Raw genomic sequence first — 17750 nt, forward strand, 5'->3', positions numbered from 1 at the left:
ATTTTGAATATTTCGGATTGCCCAATGGTGACAATTTCACACCCCTTAGAATCTTATCCTACACCACTCAAAGATCATATATAAGCAAAAAAACTAACTTTAACTGCCCAAAACACTATAATTATTTGGTATGATACCATTTGTCACTAAAACACCATTTGAATGCTATTTCAGAGTTACGAATCGGCCATTTTGAATATCTCGATTGCCCAAGGGTGACAATTTTACACCCCCTAGAAGCTTATTCCACACCACTCAAAGATCATTTATCAGCAAAAAAATTAACTTTAACTGCCCAGAACAGTATTTGGTATGATACCTTTTGTCAATAAAACACCATTTGAATGCTATTTTAGAGATACGTGGCGGCCATCTTGAATATCTCGGATTGCCCAAGGGTGATAATTTCACACCCCTTAGAATCTTATTCTACACCACTCAAAGATCACTAATCAGCAAAAAAACAAACTTTAACTGCCCAAAACACTATAGTTATTTGGTATGATACCTTTCGTCACTAAAACACCATTTGAATGTTTTTCAGAGATACGTGGCGGCCATCTTGAATATCTCGGATTGCCCAAGGGTGACGATTTTACATCCCACGGAATCTTTTTCTACACCACTCAAAGATCAATAACCAGCAAAAAACAAACTTTAACTGGCAAAACCATCTAACCCAAAAATACAGTGTTTGCAGCCGGACTATATGGAGTGGCTTGAGCAACAAGCAATCCTCACTGCTCCCCTAGAGTGCAAACCCCGCGTATGGAAACGTTATGTGGATGACGTGCTAGAAATTGTTCAAAGAGACACGGCTGAAACGCTCACGGCACATCTTAACCAAGTTGATACCACATCCAGCATTGAAGTAGAACAAGATCAACAAATCCCATTCCTAGACACGCTCATAGTACGGAAACCTGACAAGTCCATCAAACTCATGGTTTATAGAAAAAAGACTCACACTGACCAATACTTGTCTTTCACTTCCCATCATCCACTCCACCAGAAAATGGGTGTGGTGCGTACCTTACTTGACAGGAAGGATAGAATAGTAACTGAGGAGGAGGATAAAATCAAAGAAGAAGCGCATATAAGGCAGGCCCTAGCCAAATGTGGCTATCCCAAATGGACAATAGACAGAGTCAAGAAACAAATGGAAGAAAAACAACAAAGAAAGACTAAGAAAAATAAGAGCACTACTTCTGATCAAAAAAGTAAAGGTCTAGTAGTGATCCCCTATGTAGCATGAGTGTAAGAAAGAATTAGCAGAACACTCAAGAAACATGATATCGCAACGGCCATGAGACCACAGAGCACGATCCGAAAAATGGTGGTCCACCCAAAAGACAAGCAAGAGCCGGTACAAACCCCTAATTGTGTCTACGAAATCCCTTGCGGTAGCTGCGACCTAACTTATGTTGGTGAAACAAAAAGAACTTTTGGCACGCGCATGGATGAACACAGAAGGGAGGCAGAGAAAGCGAGTCAACAAAAATACACAATATCAAAAAGAAAGGAATCCGAGAGCCATTTTAAGAACTCAGCTATTAGTGACCACGTAGCCAGGGCTAATCATATTATCAATTGGGGAGGCAAAAATCTTAGAGAGAAAAGTGATAGGAAAACGAGATAGATAAAAGAATCAATTCAGATCAGGAGAAGGGGGCGAGGAGTTATGAACAGAGACGAGGGGGTCTACAATCTGAGTCACGTGTTTGATCCACTGTTGGAGACTTGTAGCAAGACTAACCTAGCTAAGGGAAGTGATATAACTTTCCGCCAGTCATCAGCTGTTGGATCATCACAACAACACCAAGCTTCGAGAAAGTCAGTGGTTCACTGACGAAACTGTCAGCAAGAAATGTAAGTTTCTTCAACTGGTTTTGACAAACAAAAAACTTTTCATTTGTTAATTACCAAACCTGATGAACATGTTCCAAAATAAAATATAGCACAAAAAATCTTACCAATACAGTTCTTCAATACTTTTGTTATTCATTTCAAGTATAACAATTAGTATTGCGTTAATTTGACTGATTTATTCTTATTCTGTGTTGTGAATAACCATTAAATACCTTTGTATAATGTATAAAGTTCTTGAATCTGGGCATAGACGTACTTGAGAAACATGTCTTAAAGTGCATGTCAAGTTAACAACCATTTGTAATGACTAAAAGGATATGTGATTACCCTTGGGATGCAATCGAAGAAATCCAAGTAGTCGGTTGAAGGTGATGCAAGGCATTTCACTCACACTTTTGCACCGGTGATGCTTTTCAGAATTTCTTAAAATTTCCAATAATTCCTAAAGTGTTACTCTATCAATATTATCTGCGCCAATTTGTGCTAAATCAATATAAGCATTTTTTTGCTTAAATGAGATAGCTTCCAGCATCTAGTTAATTATTGTTGCATATATGCTTTGAGAAAGCCACGTATATTGCATTAACCGTTCACAAATTGTCATGTTCCACTTAGAAAGAAATGTGTAGCAGCCAAGTTACAGTTCTTAGCTTTTGACTTTGTAAAACTGGATCAGTAAGCGATACAATAATAACTGTCATCGTCTTTTACATCAAAGCTGCCAATGTAGTTGTTAAAATACTCAAAGTTGGTTATACCTTGGTACGTACTTTTTGTTTGTCCCTTTAGGTAGACAATTTAAAATTTGTGTGAGATGTTTATTGTGTTTTGGCAATTGTGGTTTTAAACACCGTGCCAAATGGAAGGTAATAGTATACGGTATGGCATTAATTGTGCATTACTCAATTTCCCACCCAAACTCGAGTTCTAAATCACAATTTAAATGACTGCCGCATACATTTTTTAATATGGTGCGGAAGTTGAATTAACCACCGAGGCATTTTGGGAAATCAACGGATACATCACGTTGGTTTTATTTTTCTGTGTACAACCTGTGGTTGTAACACACACCATACCTTTAGCCTTTTGTGGCTGTCTGGAGCTTTATGGTTAGAAACACGATCAGTGTTAGTGATAGTAGAGAGTCAGTGTCATATTTAGAACAAGGATGAGTGTTAGGGCTTGTGTGTAATATCAATGGCCAACCCTTACAGGTGTAGGTTACTCGGATACATTTTGTACATCGCCCAAAATCTACAAATTATTTATGTGTCTAATATTACCACATTGTACACGTAGTATTCTCTTGGTTGAACTGATCTGCTATGCAAATAATTTAAACATCCACTGTTGAGGAGAGCATTGTGAATCTTTGTAGTTTACATTATGCAAGTTAGACATAATTTGTGTTCTAGCATTGACATGCTTGTAGTGTTAACTATGGACATGACGAGTCCAAAATGTTATTTTATATTTTTAACTGCATCTTCGTGGCTGCATCTTCGCGGCAAGCCAGGTAACAACAGCATTATGAAATATGACATTTATTAAAACGATAATTTTTATTTCAGGGAGAACAACAGTTAAAGCTGAATGAATAAAAGAGTATAGTAACTACTATTCGAAATGAAAATCAATTCTGTACATTACAACTGTATGTTGTAATGGAATATTAAGAAAGACTTCCATTATGGAGCCAGCGTGACAGGTGTCAACGACATAATATTGTTATTCCTGCTTCAGCAATAACCTTGATTAAGAAATGGCAAAAATATGTCTCTATGAATGAACATTGTATATTATATGACTGGGGTGTACGTTCATGTATGTTGTATGTATGGGCCAGAGATAGGGGGTAGGTGGATATGTGTCGGATGCGGTTGTGACCAAATACAACTGTGCAGTATGACATTTTGTAATATATATGAATAATACAAAGTGATCGCTTCCATTATGAAATGTACAGAGCTATTTTCATTTGCCTAATTAAACAATACACTAAACAAAATCGACTTCAAATACGAAATACGATAAAAATCATAAACAACATCTGCGAAAGAAAACAAAGGAATATACTGAATACTGATATAGATGAAAATCTCATCGCTGCAATAAATACTTAAAAACTCAACTGAGAAAAAATGACTGTTTTTGAAAATCTTGTCCATGTAAATTGTAAGATAACAATTTGCCTAGTTACAGTAACGTCAGATGATATATTAGACCTGAGAGACACGGGAAATAAAATTGACATTGATTGATCATCTTTTACCCATCCGACAACTGATATTGTGAAAGGATGTCGAGAGCATAAATACATGTTTGACAAAAAATGCCTCTGTGATACAGATAGTGTTTGCTCGGTGTTTCTTTGTATTTTCAGCGCTTTTTCTGTTGGTATCATTTCACTGCTAACATTTTGAATTGTACGAAAATCCAAATCGCCGTCACAATGCTTTGATATTACTACTTCCAAATAATACAGCACTATTCGGGGGTTTTTTTATTACAAAAATATCCTGGTTTACCAAATAAAACATAGCTAGTTTCTAATCCTTTAATTAGTTCTAACTGGAGATAAAAGTAAAATTGTATATTTATGTTATTATATGTATTAAATTTTAGCAATATGAGGGAAAGGGGGCAATTCTTTTATTTTAACAACGAAAAGAGCTAAAGGTCATCTTTTCACATTCATGACTATTTCATGCGGAATGTCAGTTAGTTATTGTCGCTCAACATTACAAGGTGATCGGTGATTTCCCTGTTGATATCAGCAATAAAACTATAGAATAAAGCGACAATATTTAGCCGCTACCTCTAACTGAATTCAAACATTCTCACTTTTAAGCTGGCTTTCCCTCCCCCAATTTTCTTATTATTTATTATATATTGTTAAATGGACAAACGTAGTCTTCACGTCTATTTTGCACGTACAAAATCTTCAAAATTGGCTAAATCATCACCTCCCTTTGATACAGGAGAGTGATTTCGAAAAGATAGACGGTAAGACGGGCATATGTTCATGGCGCTTGGAAATCGCAAGGTCTCTATCTACGTTGTAAATTTGTGAACTCGTATTCGTGTTGTGACAACGTTATTTCGGACGCTGTTTTTCGAACGTTGATATAACGTCATGATGACGTTGTTTCGAAGTCGAGTTGTGAAAGTATTATTCAAACGTCCTTATTATTATTAAGTCCGGTTGAACGTTGTAACAACGCATGAGTTACAGTAAGTAAGTTGTACGTTTTTAAGACGTGAATACCACGTCATTACCTAATGCTTCAAAATTGCTTTTTAAAATCATGTCCAGGTACGTTAAAATAAGCTATAAATACGTAACTGTGACGTTACCTTACAAGTACAACGTCAGTGAACGTCGTGAAAACTTAGTGTTTTGGCTGGATTCTTTCTCAGATCATGCTTTCCAGTGATGTCTCCATATTTAGTATACGCCATCTGAATAGAGCTATAGTCTCGTCACTCTCCGCTAAATCAATATTAATTATCTTACCGTGAGCTAAGAACTACGATATTTGAGGAGGTCCTTCAAAGTTAGTAAATATTAAGTTTTCCCTTGAGATATATTGCAGTTTTGGATGATTGATAGACTCTTATAGCGCTAGTGGCAACAATGTTCTCTACAACGTAAAACCTGCAAGCGAGAACGTTTAAGGTAGATTAATATTTGAACCTTTGAAGGGATTCAAGTGGCCTGATAGCGATTTAACCCACCACTTTTTTCCGAGTAAATAATGCAGTGTCGATCATGATCAAAGTTGAGAGAGATAAGACGTTGACATTATAATCTAAGCTGTAATCTGTTCATATCACCATTTTTGCAATGAAATACTTATTTTTCTCCGTGCGTTCTAGTGAAACTTATGGCAGAATATTTTCAGATTATAACAAAAAAAAATCAAAAAACCCAAAAACCTAACCCCAACAAAAACAAAAAACATAAGAAAAGCCAAATTTCGGAGTTTTTCTTGTTCTATAGTGTGTTTTGATTTGATGTCAAGTCAATAGTGTTACGAGGCAAAAGATTCAAGACCATATAACACCTTTTCCCAGTTCTTACACAAATGCACAACAACAACGCACTGTTTGTATTTAAGGGGTACTACACCCTGCGCAATTTGTGCCTCTTTTTGCATTTTCTCAAAAATTATAGCGCATTGATGACAAGTAAGATATGTATATTATAGGGGCAAGGACTACAACTACTGCACTGACAATTTTATTTCAGCACAGACAGCAGTTGTGGAGTTACAGTCAAAAATGAGGGAAACCACTATTTGATCAATAAATCAATAACTACTTGCCTTGAGTTGCTGATTTTTGCAGTGCAGTAGTTATAGACCTTGCCCCTATAATATACATATTTTACTTGTCACCAATGCGCTATAATTTTTGAGAAAAATGCAAAAATAGGCACAAAATTAAGTGAACCCAATTTATATCTTTAATGAAACGTGGAGTATGATTGGACAGAATTCTTGCATATAAATGTGATTGCATATGAAGACCTGAGCGCAAGAAGACCGTAAGTCCACTTGGCCCCTCAACATGTATACTAAAGTTACGCATATTTTCTTAGGGTTTTATAATGTTTAATACATGTTCCAGTGTGAAACATCATGCAATATTGTGATAGAGTTGTTTTGGCCCCTGAACATGTATAAAATATTACCAAACTATACGGAACTATACGCAACTTTAGTGTATACATGAAGAAAGTCCACCTTTCAGAAGATCGCCCCCTGCAAAAAAGTCCTTTTTTCAAAATCAGTACCTCCCAAAAAAATCCTGCATACGGGCGTGGATGAAACATGCTGGTTATTTATTTTGTAAATAAAGACCCGAGTGGAAGAAGGGCTCACCTCCACCATTTTACAAAATATGAGTCAGACCCAGTATTTTATTCCAAGCAGACTGCTCTTCCTTGCGTATAAAACAAGGGCTCAAATACACTTTCCAAGTCTTCCAAGTGACACTTAATCATGGTTTCCATGGAAGAAAGGTCCAACGCCGTTTTTCCATTCTGTACCGTTGTCATGGAAATATCATATATCATTTCACATGTAATGAAGACGAAAACATTCTGTCTCTAAAACTTTTCCAAATATTAAGTTTTTTCTTAATATCTCAAAAAACAGTTTTGATGGAGTTGGGCCCTTCTTCCTCTTAGGTATTATTATTATTATCATTATTTAATTGCTAAACACGGGTTCGAAAATACCAAGTGACAGTAATAATGACCTATCCTTCACTTCAGTTTAAGCAATTTATAAACTGATCACTGAATGGGACTTTATACAATTTATTTTGTTCTTATACAATTTATTAATGTATAACCATTTATTTGGTATTATTCTACATGTACATATCGACATCGTTGGGACCGTGTTTTAATTTGAAGATGTTACATCTTGTCGATAGGCTTTGCATTCCGGCAATTGATAATCTGGCAAATACATTGGGCTCAGCAATACGTGATATACGAAACAGTTGTAAGAATTCTGTTATATACTTTCTTAGCATTGTACGGCAAGGTTGTGAATTGCATGTAATACGGAAATTAAGTCTGGACCATTGTAACAGATCATGAGACATCACGCTTTCACCACAACGGCATTGATGATTACAAAAAGGGCAAGTCACCTGTGCAATGTTCGGAGCCATAGGGAAAGTTAGTAACACCATAACGATATAGTTGAAACTGAGAATATTCCACGCCGGGATAATAATTATTGTAATTCAGTATAGGCTAACAATTGCAATACATTCAAAATGTATTTGAATCTCGCATACTTATAGACATGTGTTGTGTAGGCGTCAAGTCATTCGAGTTGGGAGTCAAGGAGCTTCAAGGAGTGTAGTGTTTTCTTGAAACTGTTGTGTCGAAAATGATGAGTAGTAGATTTAGCCTCAAAAACCTTTATTATAGCCGAATGTCGACCGATATTTACTTAAAGGAAGTCTCATTATTCCTTATATGTTAGAAAAATAATTATCAAGCACGAATCACATGGTTTTATTTAAAACAAACTCATAGTGACCATAAAAACGAATAAAAACATCCGTTTCTCAACACGCGATATTCAAAATTCCCGGGTGCCGAGTGCAATGACGTCCCAGTAATACATTGAAGGCTGACGACAATTGAACACAAATAACCATTACGTCATTGCGCTTAGACAATTTCGGCGCGGGAATTTTGAATATCGCGTGTTGAGAGCCGACTGTTTTTATTCGTTTTTATGGTCAATATGAGTTTGTTTTAAATAAAACAATGTGATTCGTGCTTGATAATTATTTTGTTAACATATAAGGCATAATGTTATGATTGCCGGAGTCCCCCTTTAAAAAAATTACTTGCACACAATGTAGCATTAAGCTGCTGAGTTCAATTTCGTACTCGAAATGATGGTTATGGCGTAACGCCTGAGGATCATTGAGACCAATAATTTTTTTGGGAATCGAATAACAAAATGATCAATGGAAACAGCTATAATGTCGGTTTAATACAAGTGTTACGTTTGTACTAAACACATGAAACATTGAGATACCAAGATACATCTTTCCAGAGAATGGCTATTCCAGTTTAAATCCTTTTGAAATCCAGTTGAAATATACCAATATACGCATGAAAGTAAAAATGGTTACTATACGCCCAGAGTTCTAGAGCTAATTATAATTATCTCTGTAGAAGATGAAAGTTCTCGTCTCAGCAATGCTCAGGGGTGTCTTATATAAGATAGCCTAAAACCGTACTTAGTTTGTTCCGTTAATGCACACTGTGTTCGGCAGTGCACTAGTTGTAGGAAACCAATTCACTTTTTGACTGTAAGCAAATAACGTTAAAGCAACTAGCAACAACGCATGCTGCAGGTGACTATAGGCGATAAATCCCCTGACATCAAGAGAAGTTGATTTTTTAATGCAAATACGAGCTCTCTACACCCTCTGTATATTAGGTTGATTAAAAGAGCGTAGACATGTTGCATCTATGAATGATCTCAAATCTCTTTCGTGAATGCTTTTTTCATTTTGCATATAAAGTCAAGATATAGGACGGAAATAAACCCGCCCGCGCACGACTCAAAACAACTGTGAACACTTTTCACTTCAAAATTATTCTACCATTTAAAACATTAAACATGCCGCTTCCCGTTTACGTCCCCCGTTTTGATTGAAATTCTTTCCGTCACTTACACCATTACATATACCACTATTTAAAAACGTTCACGCTGTATGAGCAGCTAGATTAACAAATTACTATGGCCTTTTTTTAAATCGTACCTTTTGCAGAGAGTAATGGGTCAAACTACTATGATCCCATCACTCAGCAGTGATTTGCTTTTCAAAGAAAGTCTTCTTATTTGACATGGGAATAATATTTTGCAATGTCGAAATTAGAAATTAGGCTGTCAAAAATACGAAGTAAACGGGTGACAGGTGTAACATATAGCCTATAAGAAAGCGGGATTATGCGAGTTGATCTGTTTTCATTGTTGAAGTATCAATGCATCTTATTTCAAGAGAGGTGGGTGGTAATTTAGGGTGCTGTCCATCATACTCATATGTATTTGCCAATAAAAGCTGGATAACATGTCTCTTATAGCTATCATATCTTAATAGGCAGAATAAACCTTTGATGTTACACTGGTTTACATTAATGTGACACTTCAAGTCAGACTTGTAAATCACCATGCTCGTAAGCCATGAATGATGTTGCAGGGCAATCACCAGGGTGCGGTGCCGGGTGCGACGCACTTCCTAATCCTAAAAAGTCCTAATCCGAATGTAAAGGTCCACTTTTTCTTTAAAACCAAATTGAAAATCAGAACTTAAATCAATGTTCACTTTTGAGCCGGTCGCACCCCCAACAAATCCTGGCTACTGGCCTGTGCAGGCCCGTAGTGTATCGTTATGCCACAAGTGATTTTCTCGCCATTTTACTTTCTCTCTTTCTTTCTTGCAGTGACGTAGCCGGGAAATAAATCACGTGAGTCAGCATTTTAATTATATTTGTATCTCTATCAATCAATCTATCTATGACCCATAGCTAGGAGGCCGTTGGGGCGAAGTAGTGATGGCTTTAGAGATGCACAATTTCCAAGTCCTCAGCTGTTTGTATGAGCTGGTAAAATTCAATCCAGTCCAGTATTTGATGTTATCAATCCACGTCTTCTTTGGTCTTCCTCTCTTCCTTACCCCATCTGTACCACTCTGCAGAATGGTGTTTGCTAGACTGTTCTTCCATCTGATCACATGGTGGAACCACTTGAGTTGTCTACTTTTCACAATGGAGATCTGATCAGATGTTCGTGTTCTCAATGAAACTTTACATCATTGCCCTTACGTGTTTGTTGGTAGTATGCGTAGAATAGGGAACCTGGTAAACTTTCTCATGCAGTTCATCTCAAATGCGTTAATCCGGTTTTCGGCAACAAATGGACGGTTAATTCTGCCCTCCATAATAAATGCAAGTGACTTTGAGTATTATACATCCCGGGTATACATCTAACTAACTGTTTAAGCCCGACGATAGTGATCATGCATATACCCCAAGTAACTCTCCATTTCTCTGAATCAATCTCTGTATACAATATTATTAGCGCCTTCTGTGGAGGTCACGTTATCATTTTAGTAACAATGTGCTATTTGAATACATACTAATTAGGATTTGTCATAATACAGATTTCTATCTGTACAGGAAGAAGGACATTAAATAAAATAAAGGACAGAAAATCTTAACAGATCTTCAATACTTTTGTTATTAATTTCAAGTAGAAAAATTAATATGGCGTTTGTATAATGTATAAAGTTCTTGAATCTGGGCATAGACGTTCTTGAGAAACATGTCTTAAAGTGCATGTCAAGTTAACAACCATTTTGCTTCTTCAGAGAAACGTAATGACTAAAAGGATATGTGATTACCCTTGGGATGCAATCGAAGAAATCCAAGTAGTCGGTTGAAGGTGATGCGAGGTATTTCACTCACACTTTATACCGGTGATGCTTTTCCGAAGTTCCTAAAATTTCCAATGATTCCTAAAGTGTTACTCTATCAATATTATCTGGGTCGCTGCGCCAATTATTGCTAAATCAATAAGAGCATTTTGTTTGCGCAAATGAGATAGCTTCAGTATCTAGTTAATTATTGTTGCATATATAATTTGAGAAAGCCAGGTATATTGCATTAACCGTTCACAAATTATCATGTTCCAATAAGAAAGAAATGTGTAGCAGCCACTTGTATTGTTTACTTCCACCTTGAAGATATTTTTCAACTGAACATCAATCTTTCCGTGTCATATTCATTTTTCTATCTCCATTATCTTGTATTATCAATTTCCTTGCATCCCAGGCATTGCATAATTATGAACAGTAGCAGGTGCTCCGTTTCTGTACATGTTTCAACAATTACATCTAACAAACTAAGATAACATACATTGATAAATAATAGTAATTCTTTCTCGAATAAGTTAATACGAATATGTTGTTTACTTTTTGATTACAAAAATAACATCTTGCAAATTATTGATATAGCAAATTATTGATACAGTCTGCTTACTACTAAGGGCAAATTTTTAAATAGTATCGGTATCCAAACGTCAATGCCAAACACGACCCCATCAATTATTTAGATGATGTCAATTTGGTGAAACGATTCTCTCATCGCGATATCATCTCAGGCACAACAATAACATTCTCCATTGATAACATAATCTTTGAAAAGCCAAGTTACAGTTCTTAGCTTTTGACTTTGTAAAACTGGATCAGTAAGCGATACAATAATAACTGTCATCGTCTTTTACATCAAAGCTGCCAATGTAGTTGTTAAACTACTCAAAGTTGGTTATACATTGGTACGTACTTTTTGTTTGTCCCTTTAGGTAGACAATTTAAAATTTGCGTGAGATGTTTATTGTTTTTTTGGCAATTGTGGTTGTAAACACCGTGCCAAATGGAAGGTAATAGTATATGGCATTCATTGTGAATTACTCAATTTCCCACCAAAACTCGAGTTCTAACTCACAATTTAAATGACTGCCAGTCTACCGCATAAATGTTTGAATATGGTGCGGAAGTTATATTAACCACCGAGGCATATTGGGAAATCAACGGATACATCACGTTGGTTTTATTTTTCTGTGTACAACCTGTGGTTGTAACACACACCATACCTTTAGCCTTTTGTGGCTGTCTGGAGCTTTATGGTTAGAAACACGATCAGTGTTAATGATAGTAGTGAGAGTCAGTGTCATATTTAGAACAAGGATGAGTGTTAGGGCTTGTGTGCAATATCAATGGCCAACCCTTACAGGTGTAGGTTACTCGGATACATTTTGTACATCGCCCAAAATCTACAAATTATTTATGTGTCTAATATTACCACATTGTACACGTAGTATTCTCTTGGTTGAACTGATCTGCTATGCAAATAATTTAAACATCCACTGTTGAGGAGAGCATTGTGAATCTTTGTAGTTTACATTATGCAAGTTAGACATATTTGTGTTTTAGCATTGACATGCTTGTAGTGTTAACTATGGACATGACGAGTCCAACATTTTATTTTATATTTTTAGCTGCATCTTCGTGGCTGTATCTTCGCGGCAAGCCAGGCAACCGTGAACAACAGCATTATGAAATATGACATTTATTAAAACGATAATTTTTATTTCAGGGAGAACAACAGTTAAAGCTGAATGAATAAAAGAGTATAGTAACTATTATTCGAAATGAAAATCAATTCTGTACATTTAGCAACTGTATGTTGTAATGGAATATTAAGAAAGACTTCCATTATGGAGCCAGCGTGACAGGTGTCAACGACATAATGTTGTTATTCCTACTTCAGCAATAACCTTGATTAAGAACTGCCAAAATATGTCTCTATGAATGTAACTATATATTTAAGGACTCGGATGTACGTTCATGTATGTATGTTGTATATGGGCCAGAGATAGGGGATAGGTGAAGGTGGCATTTTTTGTAATTATGAATAATACAAAGTGATCTCTTCTTTTATGAAATGTACTTTAATTTGCCTAATTAAACCATACACTAAACAGCGTAACAAAAGTTTACTTCAAATACCAAATACGATAAACATGATAAAAAGCATAAACAACATCTGCGAAAGAAAACAAAGGAATATACTGAATACTGATATAGATGAAAATCTCATCGCTGCAATAAATACTTAAAAACTCAACTGAGAAAAAATGACTGTTTTTGAAAATCTTGTCCACGTAAATTGTAAGATAACAATTTGCCTAGTTACAGTAACGTCAGATGATATATTAGACCTGAGAGACACGGGAAAGAATATTGACATTGATTGATCATCTTTTACCCATCCGACAACTGATATTGTGAAAGGATGTCGAGAGCATAAATACCTGTTTGACAAAAATGCCTCTGTGATACAGATAGTGTTTGCTCGGTGTTTCTTTGTATTTTCATCGCTTTTTTTGTTGGTATCATTTCACTGCTAACATTTTGAATTGTACGAAAATCCAAAGCGCCGGCACATTGCTTTGAATACAACTACTCCCAAATAATACAGCACTATTTGGTTTTTTTATTACAAAAATATCCTGGTTTGCCAAATAAAACATAGCTAGATTCTAATTAGTTCTAACTGGAGATAAAAGTAAAATTGTATATTTATGTTATTATATTTCTTATATTTTTGTAATTTGAGGGAAAAGAAGCAGGCAATTCTTTTATTTCAACAACGAAAATAGCTAAAGGTGGTCTAATTCACATGACTATTTCATGAGGAATGTCAGTTAGTCATTGTCGCTCAACATTACAAGGTGATCGGTGATTTCCCTGTTGATATCAGCAATAAAACCTAGAATAAAGCGACAATATTTAGCCGCTACCTCTAACTGAATTCAAACATTCTCACTTTTAAGCTGGCTTTCCCTCCCCCAATTTTCTTGACTTTATATATTTATTATTTATTATATATTGTTAAATGGACAAACGTAGTCTTCACGTCCATTTTGCACGTACAAAATCTTCAAAATTATGGATGGCGGAAACCTTCAAAATACGCCTAAGAATACGCCTAAGAATACGCCTAACCTTAGACGTCTAAGATGCAATCTTAGACGTCTAAGATGCATTCTTAGGCGTCTAAGATGCAATCTTAGGCGTCTAAGAATTTCGCGGTAGACTTAAATCAACGAATCACAGGACCAGAAATCCCAAACAACCAATCATCTTAGGCGTATTCAATTATTGACCAATGAAATCTTAGACGCCTACGATTTTACACGCCTAAGAATTCTTACACGTCTAAGATTGACCATTTGACCGTGACTAGTGATGGACGGTATCGCAAATTCGATCAAAACGTACGACGGACGCTGTGCGTTAGAGAATACTTCGGCTGGGTGGTGTGTTTTTAGTCAACTCCGTTTCTCTCCATAGCAATGGGCGTCAATCCCAGAGAGAAAGGGGTGATGTGGTAGGGTACATGTTCTCCCATCTTTCGGCACAATGGCCCACTGTTTTGTTCTTTTCAGCCACTTTTTGACAATTCAGGCGGAACAGGGTACTAGTACTATTAGTATTTTTTCATAATAGACTTTTTCATTTGAACATAATCTAGCAGTTGATGTTGTTGTTGCAAACTGAGCGCGCAGTGATATTTTGTTTTTCTGATGACTTGCAGTTAATGTAAGATTTCTATTTCTGTGGCTATAGTGTAAATGATGATGATGACGATGATGGTGATGATGACGGTGTTGTTGTTGTTGTTGTTGTTGATGATGATGATGATGATGATGATGATGATGATGATGATGATGATGATGATGATGATGATGATGATGATGATGATGATGGTGATGATGATGATGAAGAAGAAGAAGAAAAAGTTAAATTTTTAATTACAAAAATAACACGTAGTAATAAAATTATCTTTAATAGCCTGTATGTTTCTAAGGGCAAATTAGTACCGTTGCCCAAGCGTAAACGTGGCACGTACTATGAAGATGGTACCTATCTGGTGAAATGATCGTTATCATCCCAGGCAAGATAATTACTTTCTATTATGATGAACATAAAGAATCAATCCGTGTTTAATCTGACGTTGCCACAAGTACAGTAGAATAATAGCTGACGAGCATGAAATCCAGGTGAGATAATTCTTTGTCATATCCCAGGAACTACCGGATTTAGTTTCCACTCATTTGTAAGTTTGTGCAAAGTTCAAATAGACTTGTAAATATTAATTAAAAATTGTCATTATTTTTTTTACTCCCCTCAGGTGAAATGGCCTGAGATGAAACTTTTCGACATTTGTAATGATTGTGACTGATAATCAGTATTTACGGATTTGCTTTGAATAAAGTCAAGTTACAATTCTTAGCTCCTGCCTTTGCTCCCGATGTTTTGATAAGTCACTTGACCATATAAGAAACAGAGTCTGTATTATCATCATCTTGTACATCAAAGGTGTCAATGTAGTCAGATATACCATAATCAACAGATACACTACAAGATTCCTGGCGACGGAGTACCTCTGCTGCAATGATACTTCGTGTCTACTACCGCTGCTACTACCGAGTACCCTAGCCCTTTGTGGCCGACGTTGGTACTACACCAAAGTACCAGCGTCGGCCACCATACTGTAGATATCCCCGTAGCAAAGTACTTACATCGATACTCCACCATGCGTCACCTTAGAGTCAACTGCGATGTACCGAGTAGGTGACTTATAGGCACACCATGGTCGGGGGTACTTCCATGGCCCTTCAGCGGCAGTACCTGCACAGTAACCGCATCCATGGTGTACCCATGTGTCAGCAGTGAAGTAGCAGTGAAGGTACTCACCTGCGAGGTACTCCGTCGCCAATGTCCTTTGATCATAAAGTTCATTGACTTCAAAGCGCGCGCGCCCGTGATACAACTACGCGGCCGACTGCGCGTTCAACTATACGCGTTCAACAAGGCTTGCACACAAACGCGTTGAAGTGGAATAATTTGTTATGATCTGGATGCAATGGCTTGTTGCACAATGCAGTTTTTCCGTACGCAGGCGACAGTGTTTTTCTTTTGTTTTCCGTTTTGTTCTGTTAGGAAAATAACACGGTTTTATGTTTGTTTGATTGCTTACTTGGTTGGTTAGCTGTTTGCTTAGCTGATGGCTGCTCAGTTTGGTTGTTTTCATTTGTAATTTTTATCTTATTTATTTAGTAAATTTATTATTTTTCAGAAATGTTTAGAAAAGATTGCATCATGTATTTTATGTTCATATGTTTTTTATTCATTAACTCATTACTTGCTTTAGTTATTTTACTGATTTATTTATTACCTATTTATTTATTTATTTAGTTGGTTACTTATTTATTTACTTATGTAGGCCTACTTATAAATTTACTTAGTTCTTTCTTTCTTTCTTTAATTGTTTTTATACTTATTTGTTATTTTCACTTATTTAATACTCATTTAGATATTTATTTATTTATTTTATTTTTTATTTAGTTGCTTATTTATTTAGACCTACTTGGTTATTTTCTTGTTTATTTACTTACTTATTTAGTTATTATTTACTTAATTATTTACATATTTATATAATTAGTTATTTTACCTGTTTATTTATTTATTTATTTATTTATCTATTTATTTACTTCTTTATTTACTTCTTTGGGTAATTATTTATTTAATAACTTATTTACTTGTTTACCTATTTCCTTATTTATTTACTTACTCCTTTAGTTAGTTATTTACTTACTTATTCACTTATTTATTTATTCATTTACTAATAGGCCTACTTAACTTATCCGCTTAAAAATGCCCAAAGAATAAATAAGAAACATAAATCAAGAACATATTAATCAATATAAAACAATATGGCAACAGAAACAAATAAGAAATGGCAACCCGCTCGCCTCATTTTTTTTGCCAGAGTACCCACGTCGGTACTCAGCGGTGGAGTACCTGACAGGCGAGTACCAGTGTCGGTACTCGGAGTACCTTCAAAGTACCTACGCCATGAGGTATTCGCGAGTTGCAGCCGGCTTCCTGGGCCACAAGGGTCTGGTGGCCGACGTAGGTACTCGAGAGTAGCAGCGCTGCTACTCACATGAGAATCCCGTAGTGTACGTATGTACATAATAATACACACTTTTGCTTGTTCCCTTCTGTAGGCAATGTGAAAATTGTGGGAGATGTGTTTTTTGGCGATTGTGCCAAAATGTAAGTAGGAACATTTTATTTACCCTTATATGGTTATTTTAATTGCCCATGCCCTTATATGGTTATTGATTGCGCATAACGTATTTCCCCAAGTGTCACGACCGCGATATCACAAGAGAGAGCGACAAATTTGAAAGTCTCTTGAACAAAATTCAACTCTCATCGCCGATGAAAATGATCGTATCGCACGCGCGATTTCGCGGCCGCGATGTAGAGTATGAATCGGACTTGAAAATAATTTATTGAACATCCGCTGTTTCCGAGAAAACAAAACAAAGAATGTTTCTAATATTAAAGCCGCTGCACATAGGAGAACATCGTACATCTTTGTAGTTTACATTATTCAAGTTGGACGTGTGTGTCATGTTTGTGTGGACTACTATAATACAAATACGCAAATGTAACTGGCTAATAATACTGGACAACTTGTCACAATGATGTCATGTATTTATCTATGCCACTGTCAGTGGTACGGAGTGTTACCTGGCCTCAGGTATTGGTCTTGATTAAATAGCGTGACTGAAATTTTAAATTTAGATGATGCTTTCCTAGCTGTTCTTCATAGTTCTGGATAACATTTTGGGAAAACTGTCGAGAACAGGTACTGAGCATAGTACTGGCATGTTTGCAGTGTCAACTTTTTCCAA

The 17750-nt window shown here is 36.1% G+C and overlaps 1 protein-coding gene across 1 annotated transcript; it reads left to right on the plus strand.

Annotated features, from left to right (window-relative positions):
• The first annotated feature begins 709 nt into the window (after positions 1-709).
• LOC140154448 (uncharacterized) lies at positions 710-1255 on the plus strand. The gene has a single exon (XM_072177014.1). It carries the CDS (start codon positions 710-712, stop codon positions 1253-1255), a length of 546 nt encoding a protein of 181 aa, XP_072033115.1.
• Positions 1256-17750: the final 16495 nt, after the last annotated feature.

Source organism: Amphiura filiformis, chromosome 6 (assembly GCF_039555335.1).
Source record: "Amphiura filiformis chromosome 6, Afil_fr2py, whole genome shotgun sequence".
In the NCBI taxonomy this organism is placed as follows: domain Eukaryota; kingdom Metazoa; phylum Echinodermata; class Ophiuroidea; order Amphilepidida; family Amphiuridae; genus Amphiura; species Amphiura filiformis.